The sequence below is a fragment of the Suncus etruscus genome, chromosome 7, assembly GCF_024139225.1.
Source record: "Suncus etruscus isolate mSunEtr1 chromosome 7, mSunEtr1.pri.cur, whole genome shotgun sequence".
Taxonomy (NCBI): domain Eukaryota; kingdom Metazoa; phylum Chordata; class Mammalia; order Eulipotyphla; family Soricidae; genus Suncus; species Suncus etruscus.
This window is the reverse complement of record NC_064854.1, coordinates 66,913,751-66,940,653: the sequence shown is the minus strand read 5'-3', so window position 1 is coordinate 66,940,653 and position 26,903 is coordinate 66,913,751. Positions and strand designations below refer to the sequence as shown.

Here is a 26,903-nt window from a genome sequence, read left to right as displayed (position 1 = left end):
GAGAGATCACTGGGTCATCCTCTTCTCAGTTTCTCTCTGGAGTTACTGAAGACTGAGTAGCTCTGGACAGTTTTTCAGGCAGGTAGTCGTGAGTTGCCCTAAAAATCCCTGGTTAAAAAAATGGGTTCTTGAGGCCGGAGAGATAGCATGGAGGTAAGGCATTTGCCTTTCATGCAGAAGGTCATCGGTTCGAATCCCGGCATCCCATATGGTCCCCCGTGCCTGCCAGGAGCAATTTCTGAGCATGGAGCCAGGAGTAACCCCTGAGCACTGCTGGGTGTGACCCAAAAATCACAAAAAAAAAAAAAAAAAAAAGGGTTCAACTCTATCCTAGAATTTATCCTATGACCTGCGCAATTACCAAGATTGCTAGCTACAGTAGCCTGATTTTCTCATCCACAACTGAGAGGAAACTTTTCTGGCACCACAAACAAACAAACAAACAAAAACCTTGGAATATGGTAATGAGTATATATGGAGCCAGTAGTTGTTCCCATGAAAATATGCTTCAAGAGGGGAGAAACCTTGAATCTTAGGCCACGGGAATTCCCTTTATTCCCCAATACTTACTGTGCCTATGCAAAAAAAAAAAAAAAAAAAGTGGGGGTAACACCAAACCCTGCCACTCCAGCACTCCTTTTTCTTTTGTTTTGTCTGTTTTTAATATTATTTTCCTTCTCTTTTTTTTTTTTTTTTTTTGGTTTTTGGGCCACACCCAGGCAGGTGCTCAGGGGGTTACTCCTGGCTGTCTGCTCAGAAATAGCTCCTGGCAGGCACGGGGGACCATATGGGACACCGGGATTCGAACCAACCACCTTTGGTCCTGGATCGGCTGCTTGCAAGGCAAACGCCGCTGTGCTATCTCTCCGGGCCCTATTTTCCTTCTCTTTTTCTTCCACTTTTTTCTTTCTTTTTCACTCATGTGAATATTATTTTGGTGTTTTTTGTTTGTTTGTTTGTTTTGCTGGGTGTATTTTTTTCTTTCTTTTTTTCTCTCTTTTCTTCTTTTTTTGATAGTTGCTACCAAATTTTTTCTTCTCTTTTCCTTATCCTTTTTATCTCCAACAGAATCACATAACTTGAATCATTCAGCCTCATAAATTGAGGGGGGGAAATGATACCAGGACCAGTCATATGAACATGTAGTGAAAATAAAAAATGATCAGACTTGAACACCAAACCCAAAGTCAATGACAACAGAATAGATACCCAATCTACAAGCTGTAAAATGGAGACCAGTTACACTAGTACTCTGTGGGGTAAAGGAGGGAGATATGGAATACATGCTGGGAACAGGGGTGGAGGGAGGACAATACTGGTGGTGGGAATGCCCTTCATTCATTGTCACTATGTACCATAAATAATCCTCTGAAAGACTTGTAATACACTTCGATCACAATAAAAATTTATTTTAAAAAATGGGTTCCAAAAAAAAAAGGGTTCATTTTTCTGGACAATACCCTGGACATTAAGAGCTGTGTACTATTGAGAGCTTGATACTTCTTGGGCCTGGTCTCTTCTGGGACTCTGTCCTGTATGCTTTTTTTTGGGGGGGGGGACATACCCAGTGACACTCAGGGGTTACTCCTAGCTATGCACTCAGAAATCGAACCTGGCTTGGGGGACCATATGGAATGCCTAGGATCGAACCAAGGTCTGTCCTAGGTTAGCACATGCAAGGCAAAAGCCCTACTGCTTGTGCCACCACTCCGGTCTGTCCTGTATGTTTTTTGATATAGCTGAATGTAATGTTTCCTTTAACCACAATAATCAAAAATGCAAATATAACAACTTTTCAGTGGAATTCTTTTAGCTTTCCATTAAAGGTGGTTGAAAGTGTTCTTGTGGGACTTCCCCCTTCAAAAAAAAATAAGAAAGAAAGTAACAGGCTAACCTTAACATAAATGTTTATTGGGTTTGAACTCACACTTAGCTGTGCTCAGAGGCTATTTCTGGGTCTGTGCTCAGGGATCGTTCCTGCAGGGCTGAGGAATGTCACCAGAGGGCACCACAGGGACCTCCAAGAATCTTCAGGAGTGCTCCCAGTTCTCTTCAGCACCACTTGGGAGGTCTCTAAACAACATCAATTTAAAATACAATGCCTGCTGCACTGTAATAAAGTAATCAAATATTTTGAGAGATAATACAGTGGATAGAGTGTTTGCCTTCTATGCGGCTGACCCGGAGCAATACCTGGTATCCCATAATGGTTTCATAATACCATTAGAAGAAATTCCTGAGTGAGGAGCAGGAGTAAACCCTAAGCATCTCTGGATGTGCCTCCCCAATGATATATATTGCTTTCTAAAATCTTTGTGTCAGGTTTAAGATATGTGTGTGTATATGTGTGTGTGTGTGTGTTTCTAACACATTTGTGTGTTAGAAAGTAATTTAGCAGTTATTTATATTAAAACTTTAGTGAGGTGGCGCTAGAGGTAAGGTGTCTGCCTTCCAAGCGCTAGCCAAGGAAGGACCGCGGTTCGATCCCCCGGCGTCCCATATGGTCCCCCAAGCCAGGGGCAATTTCTGAGCGCTTAGCCAGGAGTAACCCCTGAGCATCAAATGGGTGTGCCCCCCCCAAAAAAAAACTTTAGTGGGCTATAGAGATAATACAGGGATATCCTAAGGCGCTGCTTTTGCATGCTGCCAAATCAATTTAGAACCCGGGCACCCACATAGGATACTTTAAGAACTACCAGGCTCACTAGTATCCCCTGAGCAACTCTGAACTTTTGCCAAACATCCCCCCACCCACACACCCAACTGGATACCACGTCCTAGAAAGCTAATCCAAGCGGCTGAGTGTACGCTTTGCATGCAGAAGACCTAGGTTCTATTTATTCCTGGCACCGTACACCCCACACAAAGAAGACAAAGAACGCAGCAGAAACCTCAACTTCAAACGCAGGCTCAACGTCAGTCACCCCGGTCGACCTCGAAGCCCCACCCCGGCCACAGTGCGCAGGCGCGCTGACCCCTGACGTCAAAGCAAGATGGCGGCGCCCTGCAACTATCTCCGCGCCGCCGTCCATTTGGGCGCCCGGGTCGTCTCCTAGACTCGCACTTCTCCGGCCATGCTTCCCCTCCGGGCAGGCGTCCGTCGGGTCGCGGCTTCCCACAGCAGACCGTCAGCCCGGTTCCGCGGTGACAGCCCGGGGCCACGGACGCCTCACTTCGACGTGCTCGTCGTCGGCGGGGGACATGCCGGGTGCGAGGCCGCCGCCGCCGCCGCCCGCTGCGGCTCCCGGACTGTGCTGCTCACGCACCGCGTGGACATGATCGGTGAGAGCCGGGGGCGGGGCGTGGGGGTGGAGGCGAACCAGGGAGGGCATGTATTCGCCTTGCACGCAGCCAACCGGGACAGACGGTGGTTCGAATCCCGGCATCCCATAAGGTCCCCCGAGCCTGCCAGGAGCGATTTCTGAGCACAGAGCCAGGAGGAACCCCTGAGCACCGCCGAGTGTGACTCAAAAACAAAGAAATAAAAAAAAAATACTGATTGCTCTGTTCATGTTGTCATTCTCCCTCCAGATAGCTTGCAAAAGGTATGTTAATGATGTTAGTTGTTTACTAAAATGACCTTACTATTTATCTCTATTTTATTTCTTACAGAATTGTATTTTACTGCTCGCTATACATATATTATATATAATACAATAACACAACTGTATGTTATTATTCTGTACTGACTTAACGGTCTTTTTTTTTTTTTGGGGGCCACACCCGCCAGTGCTCAGGGGTTACTCCTGGCTCTGTGCTCAGAAATCGCTCCTCGCTGGCATGAATCGCATGGGGAGGCAGCATGGGGGACCATATGGGACACCGGGATTCGAACCAACCACTTTTGGTCCTGGATCGGCTGCTTGCAAACGCCGCTGTGCTATCTCTCCGGGCCCAGACGTTCTTTTTTTTTTTTTTTAGAAGCAAAACATACTAGCATTAGTAAAAAAAAAATTGTATATCTAGGCATTTCCTAGTGCATTTTACACAAGGGAACCAATATCAAATTATTAACGGTATTTAGAAAACTTTGTGTGTAAGTCACGTTTGCATGCAAAGTCTCTTAAGAATGATCACTCTGGGGCCGGGTGGTGGCGCTAGAGATAAGGTGCCTGCCTTGCCTTGCTAGCCTAGCTAGCCTAGGACGGACCGTGGTTCGATCCCCCGGCGTCCCATATGGTCCCCCAAGCCAGGAGTGACTTTTGAGCGCATAGTCAGGAGTAACCCCTGAGCCTCACCGGGTGTGGCCCAAAAACCAAAAAAAAAAAAAAAAAAAAGAATGATCACTCTAGTTAAGGCCATCTACCACAAGCCAGTGGCAATTATTATCCTCAGTGGAGAAAAACTAAAAGCCTTCCCTCTAAATTCTGGTACAAGACAAGGCTGTCCTTTCTCACCACTCCTATTCAACATAGCACTGGAAGTACTTGCTATAGCAATTAGGCAAGAAAAAGATGTCAAGGGAATCCAGATAGGAAAGGAAGAAGTCAAGCTCTCACTGTTTGCAGATGACATGATACTCTACTTAGAAAACCCTAAAGACTACCAAAAAGCTTCTAGAACCAATAGACTCATATAGCAAGGTGGCAGGCTACAAAATTAACACACAAAAATCATGGCCTTTCTATACACCAATAGTAATAAGGAAGAAATGGACATTAAGAAAACAACCCCATTCACAATAGTGCCACACAAACTCAAATATCTTGGAATCAACTTGACTAAAAATGTGAAGGACCTATACAAAGAAAACTATAAAACTCTGCTCCAAGAAATAAGAGAGGAGACATGGAAATGGAAACGCATACCCTGCTCATGGATTGGCAGAATTAACATCATTAAAATGGCAATACTCCCCAAGGCATTATACAGATTTAATGCTATCCCTCTAAAGATACCCATGACATTCTTCAAAGAAGTGGATCAGGCACTTTTGAAATTCGTTTGGAACAATAAACACCCTAAAATAGCTAAAGCAATCATTGGGAAAAAGAATATGGGAGGAATTACTTTCCCCAACTTTAAACTTTACTACAAAGCAATAGTTATCAAAACAGCATGGTATTGAAATAAGGACAGGCCCTCAGATCAGTGGAATAGGCTTGAATACTCAGAAAATGTTCCCCAGACATACAATCACCTAATTTTTGATAAAGGAGCAGGAAATCCTAAATGGAGCAGGGAAAGCCTCTTCAACTGGATAGCCACTTGCAAAAAATTGAATTTAGACCCCCAGCTAACATCATGTACGAAGGTAAAATCCAAATGGATTAAAGACCTCGATATCAGACCCAAAACCATAAGATATATAGAACAACACATACTCAAAACACTCCAGGACATTGAGACTACAGGCATCTTCAAGGAGGAAACTGCACTCTCCAAGCAAGTGAAAGCAGAGATTAACAGATGGGAATATATTAAGCTGAGAAGCTTCTGCACCTCAAAGGAAATAGTGCCCAGGATTCAAGAGCCACTCACTGAATGGGAGAAACTGTGTTCACCCAATACTCATCAGATAAAGGATTAATATCCAAAATATACAAGGCATTGACAGAACTTTACAAGAAAAAAGACATCTAACCCTATCAAAAAATGGGAAGAAAAAATGAACACTTTGTCAAAGAAGAAATACAAATGGCAAAAAAAGGTGCATGAAAAAATCTCCACATCATTAATCATCAGGGAGATGCAAATCAAAACAACTATGAGGTACCATCTCACACCACAGAGATTGGCACACTAAACAAAGAATGAGAACAAGCAGTGCTAATGGGGATGTGGAGAGAAAGAAACTCTCTTTCAGTGCTGCTGGGAATGCCGTCTAGTCCAGCCTTTATGGAAAGCAATATAGAGATTCCTCCAAAAGCTGGAAATTGAGCTCCCATACGATCCAGCTATACTCCTAGGGATATACCTGAGGAACACAAAAATACAACACAAAAATCCCTTCCTCACACCTATATTCGTTGCAGCGCTATTTACAATAGCCAGACTCTGGAAACAGCCAAGATGCCCTTCAACAGATGAATGGCTAAAGAAACTGTGGTACATATACACAATGGAATATTATGCAGCCATCAGGAGAGATGAAGTCATGAAGTTTTCCTATACATGGATGTACATGGAATCTATCATGCTGAGTGAAATAAGTCAGAGGGAGAGAGACAGATGCAGAATAGTCTCACTCATCAATGAGTTTTAAGAAAAATGAAAGCCATTCTTGCAATAATAATTTTCAGACACAAAAGAGAAAAGAGCTGGAAGTTCCAGCTCACCTCAGGAAGCTCACCACAAAGAGTGATGAGTTTAGTTAGAGAAATAACTACATTTTGAACTGTCCTAATAATGAGAATGTATGAGGGAAATGGAGAGCCTGTTTAGAGTACAGGCGGGGTCGGGTGGGGAGGAGGGAGACTTGGGACATTGGTGATGGGAATGTTGCACTGGTGATGGGGTGTGTTCTTTACATGACTGAAACCCAAACACAATTATGTATGTAATCAAGGTGTTTAAATAAAAAAAAAAAAGAATGATCACTCTGCTTGTAATTATGGAGTTACTGTTTCTTTGTGTTTTATTTATTTATTTATTTATTTTGGTTTTTGGTTATTGGGTCACGGCAGTGCTCAAGTGTTACTCCTGGCCCTATGTTCAGAAATCACCCCTGGCAGGCACAGGGGACCATATGGGATGCCAGGATTCGAACCACCGTCCTTCTGCATGAAAGGCAAACACCTTACCTCCATGCTATCTCTCCAGCTCCATCTTTGCGTATACATTTTAATACTGTCTACATGTTTAAAAATAAAAACTAGTGCTGCCAATTAAAAAAGGAATTTAATTGATAAATCAGTATTCCCAACCTAAGATGATTATTACAGAGTGAATAAGAAATCTGGTTCTGATAGAGACAAAAGAATTTACATAAAAATTCTTATTCTAGGGGCTGGAGAGAGAGCATAGAGGTAGGGTGTTTGCCTTGCGTGCAGAAGGACGGTGGTTTGAATACCAGCATCCCATATGATCCCCCGAGCCTGCCAGGAGTGATTTCTGAGCCTAGAGCCAGGAGTAACCCCTGAGCGCTGCAGGGTGTGATCCAAAAACCAAAAAAAATAAAAATAAAAATCTTATTCTACAAACAGTATTTTCTTAAAATTTTCAAATATATTAATCTCAAAGCTATCTTTATCATTTTTTTCTTTGTGTGTGTGTGTGTGTGTGTGTGTGTGTGTGTTTTGTTTAGTTTTTGAGGACATCCAGCAGTGTCAGGGTTTACACTGGCTTCTGTGCTTGGGGATCATTCCTCCTGACTGGGACCATATGTGACACTGGGGCTTGGATCTATAGCAGCTGTACTCTCACCCACTGGCACCTTTCTCTCAGGCCCACAGTCTAGTTTTTTAAGGTAAATTGATAATATTGGCATATGAAGCATTTTTACTTGGCATCAGCTAATAAAGTTAACTTTAACTTAGAAGGTTGAACTTTGTAAAAATACAGACTGCAAAACTGACCTGTTTTGATTTGGTCATATGTTAATAATAAAATCAGAAAGATATCTATACTAACTTAGAAAATAATGCTTTTTCAGTGTTGGTGAGATTGTTTTGGCTACACTGAGGTTCTTTGGGGCTTCTCCTGGCTTGCTGCTTAGAATCATTCTGTTGGGGCTCATGGTAACATTGATACCAGGGATAAAAACCACATGCAAAATAGTCTCCATAACCCAAAAATAAATTGGAAGTGGAGAGATTTTTCTACTGCAACGAAGAACTGTGTGTATGTCATCTATCCTTTTCACATTTTAGGGAAAAGGTTACCCATTAAAGAGATGGACATTCGGGCCCGGAGAGATAGCACAGCGGCGTTTGCCTTGCAAGCAGCCGATCCAGGAGCAAAGGTGGTTGGTTCGAATCCCGCTGTCCCATATGGTCCCCTGTGCCTGCCAGGAGCTATTTCTGAGTAGACAGCCAGGAGTAACCCCTGAGCACCACCGGGTGTGGCCCAAAAACAAACAAAAAAAAAGAGATGGACATTCTTTTTTTTTGGGGTTTTTTTTTTTTGGGCCACACCCGGTAACGCTCAGGGGTTACTCCTGGCTATGCGCTCAGAAGTCGCTCCTGGCTTGGGGGACCATATGGGACGCTGGGGGATCGAACCGCGGTCCGTCTCCTAGGCTAGCGCAGGTAAGGCAGGCACCTTACCTCCAGCGCCACCGCCCGGTCCCCGAGATGGACATTCTTGAGCTTGAATCTAAGCTTTAGTACATAAACTTACACGGTGTTCACACATGTATGTAACAGAATCAGAATCTGTGGGTTGAGTTCCAAAACAAAAAACAAATTCCACCACTTCATTAACCCCAAACTTCTAGGCACTTGATTGAATTAACTGATTGAATTTTCTATACCAGTCAAAACGTCAGAGGTAAATCATTGGGTGATGAGCTAAGATCTAAAAGTATCTGATATATGTCCTCTGTAAAGATAAAGGATTACTTAAGAGTAGCACAGAATAATAAGGAAAACTATACCTGGTTATAATTCACATTTATATATTGGCTACTTCATTAATAAACAATTCAGATGTTTTGGGTGAGATTAAGACATTCTGTGTGGGGCCGGAGAGGTGGCGCTAGAGGTAAGGTGTCTCTGCCTTGCAAGCGCTAGCCAAGGAAGGACCGCGGTTCGATCCCCCGCCATCCCATATGGTCCCCCCACAAGCCAGGGGCAATTTCTGAGCGCTTAGCCAGGAGTAACCCCTGAGCATCAAACGGGTGTTGCCCCAAAAACAAAAAAAAATATTGTTTTGCTCAGGGGGACCATATGGGGTGCCAGGTATTGAACCTGCGTCTATCCCAGGTTGGCCACGTACAAGTCAAACACCCTACCACTGTGCTATTGCCCTGGCCCCAAACAACATTTTAAGGGAACAGCAAACAAAGGGATGAGTAGAAGTATACACCAAATAGAAATTTCTAAAGAAATGAGAGGGGGTTGGGAATGTGCCTCTGGTAGAGTGTGTGCCTTGCATATATGAGCCTCTGTTTCTGTCAGGAAAGAGAGATGGAGAACAAGGAATGGGCCAATGAGATGGCTCAGAGGCCTGGAGCACATTCCTAAGGTCCATGCCACCCCATGGCCTCCAGAGCACCAACTATTCTAGCCTAACAGTCCACCACTGGGAAGGCCTCCTCATAAACAAAGGGGAAGAAAGAGAAGGGAGGGAAGGAAAGAAGAGCAACTGTAGGCAGCTGTTTGTCTTCTAGGATTGTCTGAGTCGGGACTTTATAGTGTGCTTCAGGTTTTTAATTTCTTTAAATATATGAGATGGTTCTAATTAGGAGACCTTTCCCTACTAAACACTCTGTGTATGGTGCTCTTATATTTTGTTTATATCTACTCTCTATTCTTTACATTTTGTCCAGGTCAGATGTCCTGTAATCCTTCCTTTGGCGGCATTGGAAAGGGGCATTTAATACGGGAAGTCGATGCATTGGATGGCCTGTGTGGACGAATCTGCGATCAGTCTGGTATACATTACAAAGTCCTCAATAAGCGTAAGGGACCGGCTGTGTGGGGCCTGAGAGCACAGATTGATCGGAAACTCTACAAGCAGAACATGCAGGTAATTACGATTAGTACATGAAAAGGGAGCCTCTGGCTTGGATTACCTGGGCCATGTCAGTTGGAGTTCTCTTTTGACAGAAAGAGATACTGAGCACACCGCTGCTGACTGTTCAAGAGGGGGCTGTGGAAGATCTCATCCTCGAGGAAGCAGAGTCCGAGTACCCCGGAAAGTGCCGAGTGAGTGGTGTTGTTTTAGGTGGGTATTGCTTCTGGGTATTGGCTGCAGAGTTAATCCCAGTGAGAAGCTCATCTCAGAGCAGAGAGCGAAAAGATGTTGCTCATGCAAGGCCTTTGTTTTCTCCTTATGGCAGAGGGAAACTTGAAGTAAAAAATTCTATTACTTCATTTTGGCTTTTACGACTTTCATACTCTGCTTATCTGTTCAGTATTTTATATAAAAAAGTAATTCCTTTTTTTTATGGGCCAGAGAAATAGCATGGAGGTAGGGTGTTTGCCTTGCATGCAGAAGGACGGTGGTTCGAATCCCGGCATCCCATATGGTCCCCTGAGCCTGCCAGGAGCATTTCAGAGCAAAGAGCCAGGAGTGACCGCTGAACGCTGCCGGTGTGACCCAAAAAAGCCAAAAAAAAAAAATTGCTTTTTACTCAGCACTTTAATTATTTGTCACTGTTGAGTTTTGTCTCTGATTCTTCCCTCTGAAACACAGAACTTCCACAGCCAACTTCTACTTTCGTCTGCCGTAATCCCAACAATGCTCTCTGGACTTTTACATGAGATTTTCTTTCACTACTTTACTAGGTTGCATCATTCGTTACTTGGAACTCTTCTCTGTCTCTTTTATTATTTCATTTTGTTAGAGCATATTCTTCAGTAATTATTTAAGTTATACGGGAAATACATTGTTTGAATCATTGTGTCTCAGAAAATGTTGGTGGTTATGGTCCTCCGAGCTGTGCCAGCAATTTCTGAGCATAGAGCCAGAAGTAACCCCTAAGCGCTTCCGGGTGTCACCCAAAACCAACAACAATAACAACAAAAATGAGTGTCTCCCGAGGCCGGAGAGATAGCATGGAGGTAAGGCATTTGCCTTTTATGCAGGAGGACAGTGGCTCTAATCCCGGCATCCCATATGGTCCCCCAAGCCTGCCAGGAGCAATTTCAGAGCAGAGAGCACAGGAGTAACCCTCTGAACATTGCCGGGTATGACCCAAAAAAAGCCACCCAAAAAATTGCTTTTTACCTTAGCACTCTTATCTGTCACTGTTGAGTTTTGTCTCTGATCTTCCCTCTGAAACACAGAACTTCCACAGCCAACTTCCACTTTCGTCAGCTGTAATCCCATCAATGCTCTCTGGACTTTTATATGAGATTTCCTTTCACTACTTTACTGGGTTGGCATCATTCCTTACCTGGAACTCTTCTCTGTCTCTTTTATTATTTCATTTTGTTAGAGCCATATTCTCCAGTAATTATTTGTTATATGGGAAATACATTGTTTGAATTCTTGTGTCTCTGAAAATGTTTTATTCTTCCTTTTGACTTAACTCTTAAATTGGGGACTAGAACAATAATACAACAGATATGGCACTTGCCTTGCATGTAGCCAATCCTGATTCAATCTCCAGCACCACATATTCCGCCCCCCATTGCTGCCCCATCACACAGAGCCACGAGTAATTTTTGAGCACCTCCAGGTATGACCCCAAAACACTAAAATAAAGTAAAACAACTTTTGTTTTGGCTAATAATCAAAGTCTAATTTAAATATTTTTTCTGGAGAATTGTGGCAGTCTTTAAAAAATGTCTTTTCTGTTACTGAATTGATAATCAAGCCTCAAGCTTCAAAGCCAGGACACTGGAGAGATGTGTTTCTTTTTTTTTGGGGGGGGCACACCCGTTTGATGCTCAGGGGTTACTCCTGGCTAAGCGCTCAGAAATTGCCCCTGGCTTGGGGGGACCATATGGGACGCCGGGGGATCCAACCGTGGTCTTCCCTTGGCTAGCGCTTACAAGGCAGACACCTTACCTCTAGCACCACCTCGCCGCGCCCCAAGATGTGTTTCTTGAAGCAGATGGCGAGGCAGGAAATAATCCACATACACTGAAGTGGGTGAAATGGGTGCAGGAATACCAACTCACAAGCCTTCTGCTCTTAGAAGCAGGCAGCTCAGTGGGGACGTCCAGAAATGCAAGAGAGCATTTTCCTGAGACCCTAGGATATTGGGAAATAATCGGACGACCCTGGGTGGAGATTAAGTGGTTTTAACACCAATCCAAGGTACTACATTCAAAGATTATTTCCAACCTGTGAGTAACAAGGTTTATACTGAGTGGGATGGCTTCTGCTTAATCCAACACTGAATCAGTGGTAATTACAAAAGTTACAAGGTTATTCACTGTTTCAGCGCATGCAGTGACTGAGCGCCCATACATTCACCAGTGTCCCCAGTTTCCCTCCTACCTGCCCCATGATGCCACTATAGTAGATACTTTTTCCTTTTTCTTTTTTTTCCTTTTAGACATGTGGTTTGGCAATACTATCACTGAGAGGATATCACTCATATCACTTTACCTCCTTTCGGGCACCCTCAGTTCTCATCTAGGAGTGACCACTTCCTCTACCCATTACCAAGTGCTTCCTACTCTGTCCTAAGCCTTCTACACTAATGAACACTGTAACAAGCTTCCTGCCAAGACCAGGTCTCCTGCACTGTGTTTCCTATTGCTCTTTGGGCATTTTCTCCTATGTTTTTTTTTATTTTGCACAATGAGTATAATCATTCTGTATCTGTTCCTCTCTCTCTGGCTCATTATCACTCAATATGCATACTCTCCATATTGATCCAGGTATCAGGCAAGCTTTTACTTCATCTTTCCTAACAGCTGTGTAGTACTTTCTTGTGTATATACTACTGTAGGCTTCGTCTACCTAGTCATTTGCATTGGAGCACTGCTTCTTGGGTTGTCTTCTAGATTTCGGTTATTGTGAACGGGTGCTGCAAAGAACTTATGAGTGCAAAGGTGGGTTTCCTTTGTTATTGTGGTTTTGGTTTGGGACTATAACCTGATAGTGATCAGGACTTAAACCTGGCTCTGGGCCCCAGGGATCATTTCTTGGTGTTTTAGGTATCCCTTCCCCAATACCCTATGCTAATCGTCCTGGATGGTCAGACCTGCTCACACCTGGAATGGGTGGATGATTTTGAATAAAGGATTAGGAGAGTCTGCCTGGGGGAAAGGGAGGAGAGAAAGAGGCAGAGAACCCGAGAAGAAGCAGCAAGAAGACACTGCTGGGGAGAGGTTTAGCATAGAAGCCTAGTGAGGAAAAGCATATGGCAAATAGAACCTTGGAATAAAAGAAGCTGACTCCAATGAAACTTTGACTGAACTATTTTCCTTCTTACTACCCTTCTTCAGACCTTGCAAAAAGGCTAGAGGCTCCAATCCAAGAGAGGGCTCACCCAACATGTGGGACCTTAGGCATTATATTTTTATATTAAATCAATACTGGTGGATTCAGGTTACCATATGGGGTGATGAGCCCAACACCTTATTCACACTGTACTATCACTCTGGTCCCAATGCAAATATCTTTTATGCATTGTGTTTTGGGCAGTTAGGGTATATTCCCAGGAGTGAAATTGCTGGATTGTATGGGCCCAAGCTGAAGGTATGAGTTTTGGCAGTCTTGCATTATAATCTCTTTCTTTCAGTGTTGCTGTTAAGAATTTCAAAACAATGACTGAAACCCAACTGCAATCATGCTTGTAATCATGGTGCTTAAATAAAGATTTTATATATATTAAAAAGAAAAATTCAAAACAAGAAGCTAGATTCAGAGTACAGCAGGTTATGTATGTATCATTGCTGATGGCCTACCAGGTTCATTCCTTAACACCTTTCATTCCTTAACACCTGCGTTCTCCTGGGAATAATCTCTGAACCCAACTGGTTGTGGCCAAAAACCAAAACTAAAACCAAACAAAAAAGAAAAGATGAGGACTGGAGTGATAGCAGAGCAGTAAGGCATTGCACACAGCCAACACAGGACAGACCCCAGCTAAATTCCCAGCATCCCATATGGTCTCCTGAGCCTGCCAGGAGCAACTTCTGAGCACTATTGGGTGTGACCCAAAAACAAAAATAAGAAAAGAAAGAAAAAAATTCAATACAGGAAATATAGTACAGTGGTTAAGGCCTAGTTTTGCACACAGCTGACTCCAGTTTTATCTTTAGCTCTACATATTGTCTCCCTGAGCACTGCCAAGAGTAATTTATGAGCAAGAGCCAGGGTTAGCCCTTAGCACAGCTGGGTGTGTGCAAATCCTTCTGGTCAGTATCTGACTTGTACCTCTATTTTCCCATGCATTTAGTGATCTTTTGACCTCAAGTATAAAATAACATTGAAAACTACCAGCAGGGCTGGAGTGATAGTACAGCAAGTAGGGCGCTTGTGTTGTATGCTGCCAGCCTGGGTTTGATCCCCAGCATCGTATATGGTCCACCAGGCACCACAATGAGTAATTCCTGAGTGCAGAGCCAGGAGTTACCTCTGAGCACTGCTGGATATAGCTCCAAAACAAAACAAAATAATCAGCCAAAAACAAAACAAAACCTACCAGTAAATGAAAACATATTTTGAGAATGAAATCTTTCTCATCATAGTCAGTTTTTATATATTTTCACCACCTTGGCAGTGTGCTAGCTGATGTCTTTTTTTTGTTTTGTTTTGTTTTTGGGCTACACCCGGCGTTGCTCAGGGGTTACTCCTGGCTGTCTGCTCAGAAATATCTCCTGGCAGGCACAGGGGACCATATGGGACACTGGGATTCGAACCAACCACCTTTGCTCCTGGATCGGCTACTTGCAAGGCAAACACCGCTGTGCTATCTCTCTGGGCCCGCTAGCTGATGTCTTAGCATAACTCACATGACGTGAATAACACAGGTTGGTTTCTTTATAAAAAAAAAAAAGCCAACCATGGGACAGGATAGTCCCAAAGGACACCTAAGCACTGCCAGGAGTAGCCTGCCCTTCCACTCAGCATCGCCTGGCAAACATCTAGCTAGCAGCTAGATGAAAGCAGCAGTAACTGTACTCTGTACTCTGGAAGTACAGATCTGTTTTGAGCAATTTTTCACAGTGGACTTGGGGAAAAGCATGAGTCCATAAAGTGCTCAGCTCAGACTGTCAGTAGGCGTCTTTATCCCTCCAGCAGAGGGTGCTTTCTTCTCACTGTTTTTAAAGCCAGTGATCTCAGTGCTTCATTACCACAAATTTGTACCTGGGCTGCTTTATAGGCACTTTGAAGTGTACCAGCCAGTCTTGTGCCTCGACTTTGAAGGGGAACTCAGCAAGGCTGATCTGATGCTGGTGTCCGAAAGCAAGGGGACTCTGACTGTGAATCCAGGATACATGAGCTGACCTTTGTATAGGACAATTCCCATATATTGAGGTCTGTTTATTCTTGAGGGCTGGGAATCAGTCTTCCTCTAGAGATTAATAGGAAGGAAGGACTGCCTGCTGGCATTCTAGGAGGAAAGTGGTCAGAGGACTGGACTGGAGAATATTGTAATTTAAATTTTTTCCTTTTTTTCTGATAATTTCACAGGAATTGCTGTGTCCACATAGTATTGAAATCACATTCAAAAACTTAAAAAAAATTCTCTGGGTTCCATTATTTTTCCACAAAACTAGGTGTGAAAATATTTGCATATTCATGCAAAACTGCAGTTCTGTTTACAAAGACTTATTTATTTATTTATTTTGGTTTTTGGGTCACACCTGGCGGTGCTCGGGTTACTCCTGGCTGTCTGCTCAGAAACAGCTCCTGGCAGGCACAGGGGGACCATATGGGACACCGGGATTTGAACCCAACCACCTTTGGTCCTGGATTGGCTGCTTGCAAGGCAAAACACCGCTGTGCTATCTCTCCGGGCCCACAAAGACTTATTTAAACATTGCCCAAATAGCCCCAAGTTTTGGCACTAATTCTACCTTCCTACTTATTTCAGGGAGTGGAGAATTTAAATGCAGTTGTTGGGAGAGGACAGAACAATAATATAGTGGGCAGGGTGCTTGCCTTGGCTGGGGCCAACCTGAGTTTGATCATCAGCATTCCATATAATCCCAATTCCGCCAAGAGTAAACCCTCAGCATCCTGGATGTGGCCCCAAAGCAATAAATAAATAAATAGTTGTTCGTGAACAGGTATGTTTGGTGATAACATACTGATCTTAGGGGACAGGAGAGAAAAGCACAGCTGTAGGGTGTTTGCCTTGCATGCAGCTGATTCAGTATGGATGGTAGTTTGAATTCCGGCATTCCATATGGTCCCCTGAGCCTGCCAGAAGCGATTTCTGAGTGCAGAGCCAGGAGTAACCACTGAGCACTGTTGGGTGTGGCGCCCCCCCCCCCCAAATGAGGGGTCATACCCAGAGATATTCAGGAATTATTTGAGACTCTGCACTCAGGAATTATTCTTAGCAGTTCTAATTATTCTTAGCCATATGGGATGTCGGGGATTGAATCCATGTTGGCTGTATGCAAGGCAAGTGCCCTACCTGTTGTACTCTCTCTGCTCCCAATTTAGAATCTTTAAATGTTGGGTTATTTCTTCAATTGTTTTTGTTTTGGGCCAAACCTGGGGTTGCTCCTAGCTTTGCACTCAGGAATCACTCCTGGTGGTCTAAGAGGACCACATGTGCTTTCCCTACTGTACTGTTGCACTGGCCCAAATGCTGGATTTTTATTAAATCCTGCCATATATTGTATATTCCAACAATATACATTTTTGTTTGTGGTAAAATGTATATAACAAAAAGTACAGTTTTATCCCTTTATTGGGAAGAGAATTGAGTGTGCACTTGATCACAGGACCAAATCCCTGGCCCCTTTTAACCATATGAGGCGGGGGACTTCTCAAAATATGCTCTAGAGGCCCAGGGACAACTCCAGTGCAGTGCTAAGAACCACTAAATTATCTCAGTGGTGCTTGGGGACCTCCCAATCACACCCTGTGATTCACCCTGGAGGTGTAGGCTTCAGGTCTACACCCGCCATTGCTCAGAAGTAGCTGTAGTACCAGGGCTCTTATGTTAACCCCTAAACTGTTTTTCAGCTCTAACCATTTTTGAGGGTAAGAGTCCATGCTATGTGGTCTATCTTCCATGTTGTGCAGCTATTAGCACCATCCATTACCAGAACTTTGTAAATGAAATTGAAATTGCCCACAAAAGTCCCCATGACCCATTGCTAATGAATAGCATGATCCATTGTTAATTGAACCCATGTTGGCTGTATTCAAGGCAAGTGTCTTACCTGCTGTACTCTCTATGGCCCCAATTTAGTATCTTTTGTGTGTGTGTGTGTGTGTGTGTGTGTGTGTGTGTGTGTGTGTGTGTGTGTGTGGTTTTTGGGTCACACCCGGCAGTGCTCGGGTTATTCCTGGCTCCAGGCTCAGAAATTGCTCCTGGCAGGCACGGGGGACCATATGGGACGCCGGGATTTGAACCGATGAACTCCTGCATGAAAGGTAAACACACCTTACCTCCATACTATCTCTCCGGCCCCCCAATTTAGTATCTTTAAATTGTTGGGTTTTTTTTTTTTCATTTGTTTTGTTTTGGGCTACACTTGGGGTTGCTTCTAGCTTTAATAAACCCCCATTTTCTATATGGTAGCTCAGATAGGCAGATACGATGTTTATATGTAAATTTAAACTATTTTTCTCATTTTTAGCCTCAAACTTAATTCAAGCAATTCTCTTTTTAATTCTGGGTTTTTTGGGGCATTCCCAGCAGTGATCAAGACCACTGACTCAGTGCTTAGTCCTGGTGGTCAATGTTTGGGGAATCATATAGTGCTAGGTTTAGAACTGGAGCTCCCACATGCAAAGCACATATTCTAGGTCTTTGATCTATTTTCCTAGTCTAGTCCGTCCTTCCTCTCTCTCCTTCCCTCCCTCCCTCTCTGGCCACATGTGCCCTCACTACTATACTGTTGCTCTGACCCAAATGCGGTTTTTGTTAAGTTTTTCTTTCCTTCCCTCCTTCCCTCCATCCCTCCCTCCCTCCCTCCCTCCCTCCCTCCCCTCCCTCCCTCCCTCCCTCTCCTTCCTTCCTTCCTTCCTTCCTTCCTTCCTTCCTTCCTTCCCTTCCTTCTTCTTCCTTCATCTTTCTTCCTTCCTCACGTCATCCTTCTTCCTTTCTTCATTCCTTCCTCTCTTCATTCTATTTTGTTTGTTTTGGTTTTTGGGCCACACCCAGTGGCACTCAGAGGTTACTCCTGGCTCTTTGCTCAGAAGGCCCCTGGCAGGTTAAGGGGACCAAATGGGATGCCGGATTTCAAACCGGTGTCCTTCCTGTGTTGGCTGCCTGCAAAGCAAATGCCCTGTCCACTGTGCTATCACTCCAGTCCCCCCCTTCATTTCTTTCTTCCCTCCTTCCTTCCTGTCTGTAGGACCTGCCTTCTTCCCCCTCCCCTCCCTTCCCATTCACCTTCCTTTTCCTTTGCTTTTCTTTTTTGTTATTGTTTTTGACACACATCTGGCTGTGCTCAGGGGACCATATATGATGCTGGGAATCAAGCCAGGGTCAGCTACATGCAAGACAAGCCTCTTAACCCATGTACTTACTATCTCTCCAGTCCAGATTTTCATCCTTTTTTGTTTGTTTTTATTTTGGAGCCTCATATTCGGCAGTGCTCAGGGATTATCCCTGGCTCTGCACTCAAGAGCCACTTCTGGCAGGCTTAGGGATCCATACAGGGACCCATCCTCAGACTTTTTTTTTTTTTTTGGTTTTTGGTTTTTGGGTCACACCGTGCAGTGCTCAGGAGTTATCGCTCCTGGCAGGAACATATTCCTATGCACATGACACATATCTTACTTTGAAGTAAAAAATAAACAAAACTGGCACAAATACAATATTTAAAATGAAGAACAAGGAAAGTTTAATCAACAAACTTACCAGTATTTCAATGGGAACTATGGGTCTACTTTAGGCTGGCTATAGTTTGCAGGTCCCTGCCCAAGACTGAGAGGAGTTGAGACACAAAGAGAAGGAGAGGAATCAAGGAGTGTAGCACACATTCCACACATGTGCACTGTGTTCTGGGACTAGTCAGAAGCTAACAGGACAGGCAGTGGTGGCAAAAACACCCGGCAGGCTGGATAAATGTCCTCAGCGGGCTGCATGTGGCCTGTAGGTCATAGTTTGGGAACACCTGGTAATAGGATGTGGGGGTTCTTTCCCATTTCATATCCTTGTACTTTTTTTTTTTTTTTTTTTTTTTGGTTTTTGGGCCACACCCGGTGACTCTCAGGGGTTACTCCTGGTTATGCACTCAGAAATCACTCCTGGCTTGGGGAGACTATATGGGATGCTGGGGATCGAACTGTACTCTGTCCCAGGCTAGCAGATGCTAGCAAGGCAGATGCCTTACCACTTGTGCCACCACTCTGGCCCCTCATATCCTTGTACTTTTGTATTTCAGAGAGGAAAAGAAATCATATGAAATAATCTCATATTTTTTTAAAAAATTATTTCAAATTTATTTAAAACTATTTTTTGCACTGATGTAGTTTTAGAAGCATGGGAATTAATAACAACACATTTCCCTGGTATTTTTGGATTTTGAGATTGATTTCATAGCCTTCTCACTTAGAGGAAAAAATTTTTCTCAAGTCTCCAAAGGAAAAAATAATTAGCTTTAGTGTAAAATAAAATTCTTACTTTCTTCTTTCTTCTTTTTTCTTTTTATTTATTTATTTATTTATTTTTGGTTTTTGGTTTTTGGGTCACACCCTGCGTTGCTCAGGGGTGACTCCTGGCTGTCTGCTCAGAAATAGCTCCTGGCAGGCACGGGGGACCATATGGGACACCGGGATTCGAACCAACCACCTTTGGTCCTGGGTCGGCTGTTTGCAAGGCAAACACCGCTGTGCTATCTCTCCGGGCCCTATTTATTTTTCTTTTATTACTGGGGATTAAATCTGGTCTTTCCGGGGCCGGGTAGGTGGCGCTGGAGGTAAGGTGTCTGCCTTGCAAGCGCTAGCCAAGGAAGGACCTCGGTTCGATCCCCCGGCGTCCCATATGGTCCACCCAAGCCAGGGGCGATTTCTGAGCACATAGCCAGGAGTAACCCCTGAGCGTCAAACGGGTGTGGCCCAAAAACCAAAAAAAAAAAAAAAAAAAAAAAAATCTGGTCTTTCCTACATGACCAGGCATGTGCTGGGGTTTATGGTTTTGGTTCGGTTTTGATTTTTGGGATACACCAGCAGAGCTCAATGTTTACTCCTGGTTCTCCACTCAAGAATTGTTCCATGGGCCTGGAGAGATAGCACAGTGGTGTTTGCCTTGCAAGCAGCCGATCCAGGACCTAAGGTGGTTGGTTCAAATCCTGGTGTCCCATATGGTCCCCCGTGCCTGCCAGGAGCTATTTCTGAGCAGACAGCCAGGAGTAACCCCTGAGCACCGCCGGGTATGGCCCAAAAACCAAAAAAAAAAAAAAAAAAAAGAATTACTCCTAGGGCTGGAGAGATTGCATGGAGGTAGGTCATTTGCCTTGAATGCAGAAGGATGGCAGTTCAAATCCTGGCATCCCATATGGTCACCCGCGCCTGCCAGGAGTGACTTCTGAGCGTAGAGCCAGGGGTAATACCTGAGCGCTGCCAGGTGTGACCCAGAAACAAACAAAAAAAGAATTACTCCTAGTGGCACTAGGAGACCATATGCGATACTGGAGATCAAACCCAGGTCTGCCATGGATTCATTTCCCTTGAAAGCAAATGTCCTATCCATGTGCTATCATCTATTGCCTCTCACATTCTGTTTTGATCTGTCATAGAAGAACACAGTTTTATTCTTTCCTCTCATTTAGTGGATGGAAGTGCAGTCTATGCGGACAGTGTTGTTCTGACTACAGGAACATTTCTGCGAGGCCTGGTTGTAATTGGATTGGAGATGCATCCAGCTGGACGATTAGGAGATCAGTCATCCATAGGTTTAGCTCAGACTCTGGAAAAGTTGGGGTTTATGGTGGGAAGACTGAAGACTGGGACTCCACCACGAATTGCCAAAGACTCTATTAATTTTAGCATTCTAAACAAGCAGTCACCAGATAACCCATCCACGCCCTTCAGCTTCATCAATGAGACAGTGTGTTTTAAGGTAAAATGATTTCTGCAAATTCACTTTACAGTTGATATTGACTATTCATAGCAAGCAATAGTCTTCCATTTATTTGCTATTGATGTTGGTTAGAATTCAGTGTATGTCACTATAATTTCAGATACAAAAGCAGTCTTTTTTTTTTAAGTTGTCTTTATGGGGTTGAAGTGATAGCACAGCAGATAGGGTGTTTAACATTGTGAAAAGCCAACCCGGGTTAGATCCTCGGCATCCCAGACAGTCCCCCGAGCTCACCAGGAGTAATCTCTGAGCACAGATCCAGGAGTAACACCTGAGCACCACCAGTGTGGCCCAGAAACCAAAAATATTAAAAATAAAAAAAGACAATAAAAGTGGTCTTTCAGGGGCCAGAGAGATAGCATGGAGGTAGGGCATTTGCCTTGCATGCAAAAGGAGGGTGGTTCGAATCCTGGGATTCCATATGGTCTCCCGAACCTGCCAGGAGTGATTTCTGAGCGTAGAGTCAGGAGTGACCCCTGAGCGCTGCCGGGTGTGACCCAAAAAAACAAAGGGGGAAAAAAAAGAAGTGGTCTTTCAAAGTATTAGTCAATTGACCTCATTGGATGTTCTTCAAGACATAATTAAAATTTTCATTACTTTAATAATTTTTCCATGAAATTACAAAATAATTTAAATAAACATTGAAATTGTAAAGAACATGTAAATATTCATATAAACATTAAAATTTATACTTCATGAATATTTTACCATGTTTATTCTAGAAATAGAGATATTATATATGTATATACTATATTAAAGTAATATATAAGACAGTAATATACCCTTTTATCTTTTTTTTTTTTAAACTTGATTGATTGGTTGGTTGGTTAGTTGGTTGGTTGCTGGGCCACACCCAGCAGTGCTCAAGGGTTACTCCTGGCTGTGCACTCAGAAATTGCCCCTGGCATGCTGGGGAACCATATGGGATGCCAGAGTTGGTCGCATGCAAGGAAAAGGCCTACTGCTGTGCTATCTCTCCAGCCCCTCTCTCATCTTTTTCTAATTATTCAAAAGTAAATTACAGAGATCTTGATATTGGATCTGCATCAAAGTCCTACAATCTGTGACCTTACATATGCGACACATGTGCTCAACCACTTGAACCACAGCACCAACCAACAGCGTTTTAATGTTTGCAGTTTAGAGATGGGACACTGCTCAATGGCAGAGTACTTGCCTTGCATCTTTGAGACCCTGGGTTTGATTTATGACACCACAGTCCCCAATTACTGGTGGGAGTCACCCCTGAGTACCTCAAGGTGTGATCCAGAAAACAAAACAAAGAGAGAAACGGTGCAAGGATTAAGGTACTTGCCTTGTATCTTGCTGACTCCAGTTTAATCCCTGGTACCCTCATGCACTGGTAGGGGTGATCCCCTCAGCACAAATATACCCAGAGCACCATTGGGTACGGCTCTAATTCCCTCCCCCAATTAACAGTAAGTGCATATCATGTGTGGATTTATTTGAATAACAGGCAGAGTAGTGTTGTAACTGGTTCCTATGTTTTAGCCAGAAGACCAGCTGCCATGTTATTTGACTCATACCAACCCTAAAGTGGATGAAATTGTCCTTGAGAACCTTCACCTTAATAGTCACGTTAAGGAAACGACAAGAGGGCCAAGGTAAGCAAAACATACCAGTGCTCAGTGACTTGGTAAAGAATGTCATCCTCGGGCCCGGAGAGATAGCACAGCGGTGTTTGCCTTGCAAGCAGCCGATCCAGGACCAAAGGTGGTTGGTTCGAATCCCAGTGTCCCATATGGTCCCCCGTGCCTGCCAGGAGTAACCCCTGAGCACCGCAGGTGTGGCCCAAAAACCAAAAAAAAAAAAAAAAAAAAAAAAAAGAATGTCATTCTCTTACATCTTATTCCAGTTTTTTATTTCAATGCCCTATTCTAGGTACTGTCCCTCCATTGAATCAAAGGTTTTGCGTTTTCCGAACCGGCAGCATCAGGTTTGGTTGGAACCTGAGGGATTGGATTCTGACCTCATTTACCCTCAAGGGTTATCTGTGACGCTACCCGCTGAGTTACAGGAAAAAATAATCACATGCATCAGAGGCTTGGAGAAAGCCAAGATGATCCAGCCAGGTAAAGACCACAAGCGCACTTCAGTAGCAGCTCCGCATCACTTTAGTGGACTTTGAGGGAACTTTGCTTAGGACAGTGGTTTTCACTGTCTAAAAAGATTGAAAGCTTTTAAATGGCAACATTTAAAATAGCATTAGCCATTTAAAATGGCCTTTGGGCTAGAAGGAGTTAAAGCACTTGCCTTGCCTGCAGCCAATCCCATCTGACCGTCAGTACTGCATATAGTCCCCCTAACAGATCCAGGAATGCTCTCCACTCCCTACTCTATGGTCCCCAAGAGTTTGGGATTAGCTCCCATGCATTACTGTATAGTCCCAAGTCTCAATAAATAGATAAATAAAATGAAGAACATTTAATAATAGCCTTTGCATCTCTACCTTGAGACAAAAACAAGTCATTTACTTTGGACCATTTCTTCTTTGTTCAGGCTATGGTGTTCAGTATGATTACTTGGATCCACGTCAGATCATGCCTTCTCTTGAGACTCAGTTGGTGCAGCGTCTCTTTTTTGCTGGGCAGATAAATGGTACCACTGGTTATGAGGAAGCTGCTGCTCAGGTAAACAGTGTTTCAGAGGTTTACTGTGGACAGAAAGGAGGAACTATTTAACTTGTGTTTCTTTTTTTTTTTTTTTTTTTTTTTTTTTTTTTTTTTTGTGGTTTTTGGGTCACACCCGGCAGTGCTCAGGGGTTTTTCCTGGCTCCATACTCAGAAATTGCTCCTGGCATGCACGGGGGACCACATGGGACACCGGGATTCGAACCGATGACCTTCTGCATGAAAGGTAAATGCCTTACCTCCATGCTATCTCTCCAGCCCCTTAACTTGTGTTTCTTATTTAAAAAATTATACGGGCTGGGGCCAGGAAGGTGGCGCTAGAGGTAAGGTGTCAACCTTGCAAGCGCTAGCATAGGACAGACCGCAGTTCAATCCCCCGGCGTCCCATATGGTCCCCCCAAGCTCCTGGCAGGCACGGGGGACCATATGGGACACCGGGATTCGAACCAACCACCTTTGGTCCTGGATCAACTGCTTGTAAGGCAAACGCCGCTGTGCTATCTCTCCAGGCCCTGGAGTTGTCCTTTATATGCCACCGACCGAGGTTCAATCCCCAGCACCCCATATAGATTTCCAAGCCTACCAGTGTAGAGTCAGGAGTAGGGCCTGAGCACAGCCACATGTGGTCCCAAAACCAAAACAAATAGACATATACATACCTAAGAGCCTTTTATGTTAACCATCTTAGACACAATGCTGAAGACATTTCTATACTAGGGTATCAGACGATGGCTACTCTGTATATTGAGATTATTTTTTAATGCTTGTGACTATTATTTTCTGAATTCCTATGTCTGATACATGTTTATTAGATTTGTATTGCTTCTGAAGTTTTTAAAAAGATTTAAAAAATATTACTGTTGGGGCCGGGAAGGTGGCGCTAGAGATAAGGTGTCTGCCTTGTAAGCGCTACCAAGGAACGGACCGCGGTTCGATCCCCCGGCGTCCCATATGGTCCCCCCAAGCCAGGGGCGATTTCTGAGCACATAGCCAGGAGTAATCCCTGAGCGTCAAACGGGTGTGGCCCAAAAACCAAAAAAAAAAAAAAAAAAAATATTACTGTTGAAAATTATTGGGGTTAGAGCGATAGCACAGTGGTAAGATTTTTGCCTTGCACATGGCCAGCACAGGATAGACAATGGTTTGAATCCCAGCATCCCATATGGTCTCCAGTGCCTGCCAGGGTAATTTCTGAACACAGAGCCAGGAGTGATCCCTGAGCCCCACCATGTGTGACTCAAAAACCAATAATTTGAGTGTCACACCGGTGACACTCATGGGTTACTTACTCCTGGCTATGCGCTCAGAAATCATTCCTGGCTTGGGGGACCATATGAGATGCCGGGTATCGAACCGTGGTCTGTCCTAGGTCAACCGAGTGCAAGTCAAACACCCTACTGCTGCGCCACCGCTCTGGCCCCTATATTATTATTTTTAATTGTGATTTTTTTTTTCATTTTTAAAGAAAAGTGAAAACATTTTAGCAGGTAGATTTTATTTATTTGTTTGTGGCCCATACCTGACAGTGCTTAGGGCTTATTTCTGGCTATGTGCTCAGGGGTCACTCCTGTTTGGTTTGGGAGACCATATGTGACACCAAGGATTGAAACCAAGTTGGTCACCTGCAAGACAAGTTCCCTACCTGCTGTGCTATCACTCCCAGCCTACCTGGTAGATTTTTAAAAATGAGTAACAACCAACACAGTACATTGCCTATAATCTACTTTATGGTCTGAGGAAGTTATTGGATGGGCTATCCATAATCTTTTCCTGTGAGACTGTACTCTACACATTAGCTCTACTGGGAGCAATTTCTGAGAATAGCCTTCCTGGTCTGAGCACCTCTCAGTCTAACCCCAAAATGAACAAATAGCAACAGAAAAGTTCATTTGTATCATATTTTGTTAATCTCTGCTCTTCCAGTCTAACCAATTGCCTTTCTCTTAGGGTGCCATGTTGTTTTCCCACAGTGTTCTTTCTGTCTAGGACAGCTCTGTGTCCACTTCATAAAGGCGCTTTAAACATTTCCGTCTTCTCCTAGGGAGTGGTTGCTGGGATTAATGCAAGTCTTCGAGTCTGCAGCAAGCCTCCATTTGTCATTAGCCGGACAGAAGGCTACATAGGAGTTTTAATTGATGATCTTACGACCCTGGGCACAAATGAGCCCTATCGCATGTTCACCAGCCGAGCGGAGTTCCGCTTGTCGCTGCGCCCTGATAACGCAGACAGCAGGCTCACATTCCGAGGTATTCATTCCTGAGTCCTGTGGTCTGCGCTGTTGCTCTGAAGCTCTCTCTCCTTACCTTTACTCACCCTCCTCTAGGATACAAGGAAGCCAACTGTGTGTCCTTACAACGATATAAACGAGCTACTTGGATGAAGTCTGCTTTAGATGAAGGCATCTCTGTACTTCAGTCCATTGAGTTTTCAAGTTCCAAATGGAAAAAGTTCATCCCAGAGGCTTCTATAAGTCCTGATAAAAGTCTGCCTCTCAGGTATGGTTTTTTGTTTTTTTGAGTTTATTTTTGGTTTTTGGGCCACACCCAGTGGCACTCAAGGTTCTGCACTAAGAAATCACTTCTGACAGGCTCAGAATGCCAGGAATTGAACCCGTTACATCCCATGTTGGCAGTGTGCAAGGCAAATGCCCTACTGCTGTGCTATCTCACCATCCGAGCCATCCCTCCCTCCCTACCTCCCTACCTCCCTCCTTCCCTCCCTCCCTCCCTCCCTCCCTCCCTTCCTTCCTTCCTTCCCTCCCTTTATCTCCTCTCACATGCAAGACAACTGCTCTCTATCACAAAGCCATATCTGTGTTACATGTTCTGTAATATTTGAGAGGACAGTCATTTGCCTTTTTAGAGCTTAAGGTTATTTTAAGTGATTTTTATTATAACTTACTGGTGAAGCTGTTAAAATTTCTTGACCAGATTGTCTTCTTAGAGTTCAGCAGAGCTGACTAGTTATATAATATTACACGACTTTCCCAAAACAAGCTGGGAAGATATGAGGAAAGCATCTGCAAAGGGTGATTTGATAAATAGTTGACTGCAATAATGAATGAACATTTGGCTGGCGGCTTGGGCAGACTTGGGACTCATGGATAGGAAGATCTTTTTGCTGTCTGGATAATGAATTGGTTTGATTGATCTTAGGAGGACATTAGTTATAAAAAATGTTTTCAAGGTGGTAAAGATTTGTTTGTAAATAGAAATAATATGAATTAAGGCAGTAAATATAAGGAAGGTACAGATTATTTAGGCATTATAAGAACCAGACCAAATGAAAAGAAAATAAAAGGATTGAGTGATAAATGGGTCATAGTAGGTAAATCTTTCCCACTGACTTATTTTTCAAGATGAAGAAGTTGGAAGAAAGTTAAGTATTCAGTAATCATTTTTGGGAGGCCACACCCAGCAGTATTCAGGGGTTATTCCTGGCTCAGTACTCAGAGTTGCTCCTGGCAA

At 43.7% G+C, this 26,903-nt stretch overlaps 1 protein-coding gene across 1 annotated transcript in view; it reads left to right on the top strand.

The window, feature by feature from the left end:
* Nucleotides 1-3,057: 3,057 nt before the first annotated feature.
* The window catches only part of MTO1 (mitochondrial tRNA translation optimization 1), a 30,285-nt gene continuing 6,439 nt past the window's right edge, over nucleotides 3,058-26,903 (top strand). Inside the window, exons 1-9 of the mRNA XM_049776849.1 lie at nucleotides 3,058-3,282; nucleotides 9,431-9,630; nucleotides 9,711-9,828; nucleotides 20,475-20,764; nucleotides 22,298-22,410; nucleotides 22,688-22,878; nucleotides 23,306-23,436; nucleotides 25,478-25,682; nucleotides 25,760-25,931. Of these exons, the coding sequence (XP_049632806.1) occupies nucleotides 3,075-3,282; nucleotides 9,431-9,630; nucleotides 9,711-9,828; nucleotides 20,475-20,764; nucleotides 22,298-22,410; nucleotides 22,688-22,878; nucleotides 23,306-23,436; nucleotides 25,478-25,682; nucleotides 25,760-25,931 (1,628 nt within the window). The 5' untranslated portion in view covers nucleotides 3,058-3,074. The remainder of the gene's footprint in view (nucleotides 3,283-9,430; nucleotides 9,631-9,710; nucleotides 9,829-20,474; nucleotides 20,765-22,297; nucleotides 22,411-22,687; nucleotides 22,879-23,305; nucleotides 23,437-25,477; nucleotides 25,683-25,759; nucleotides 25,932-26,903) is intronic.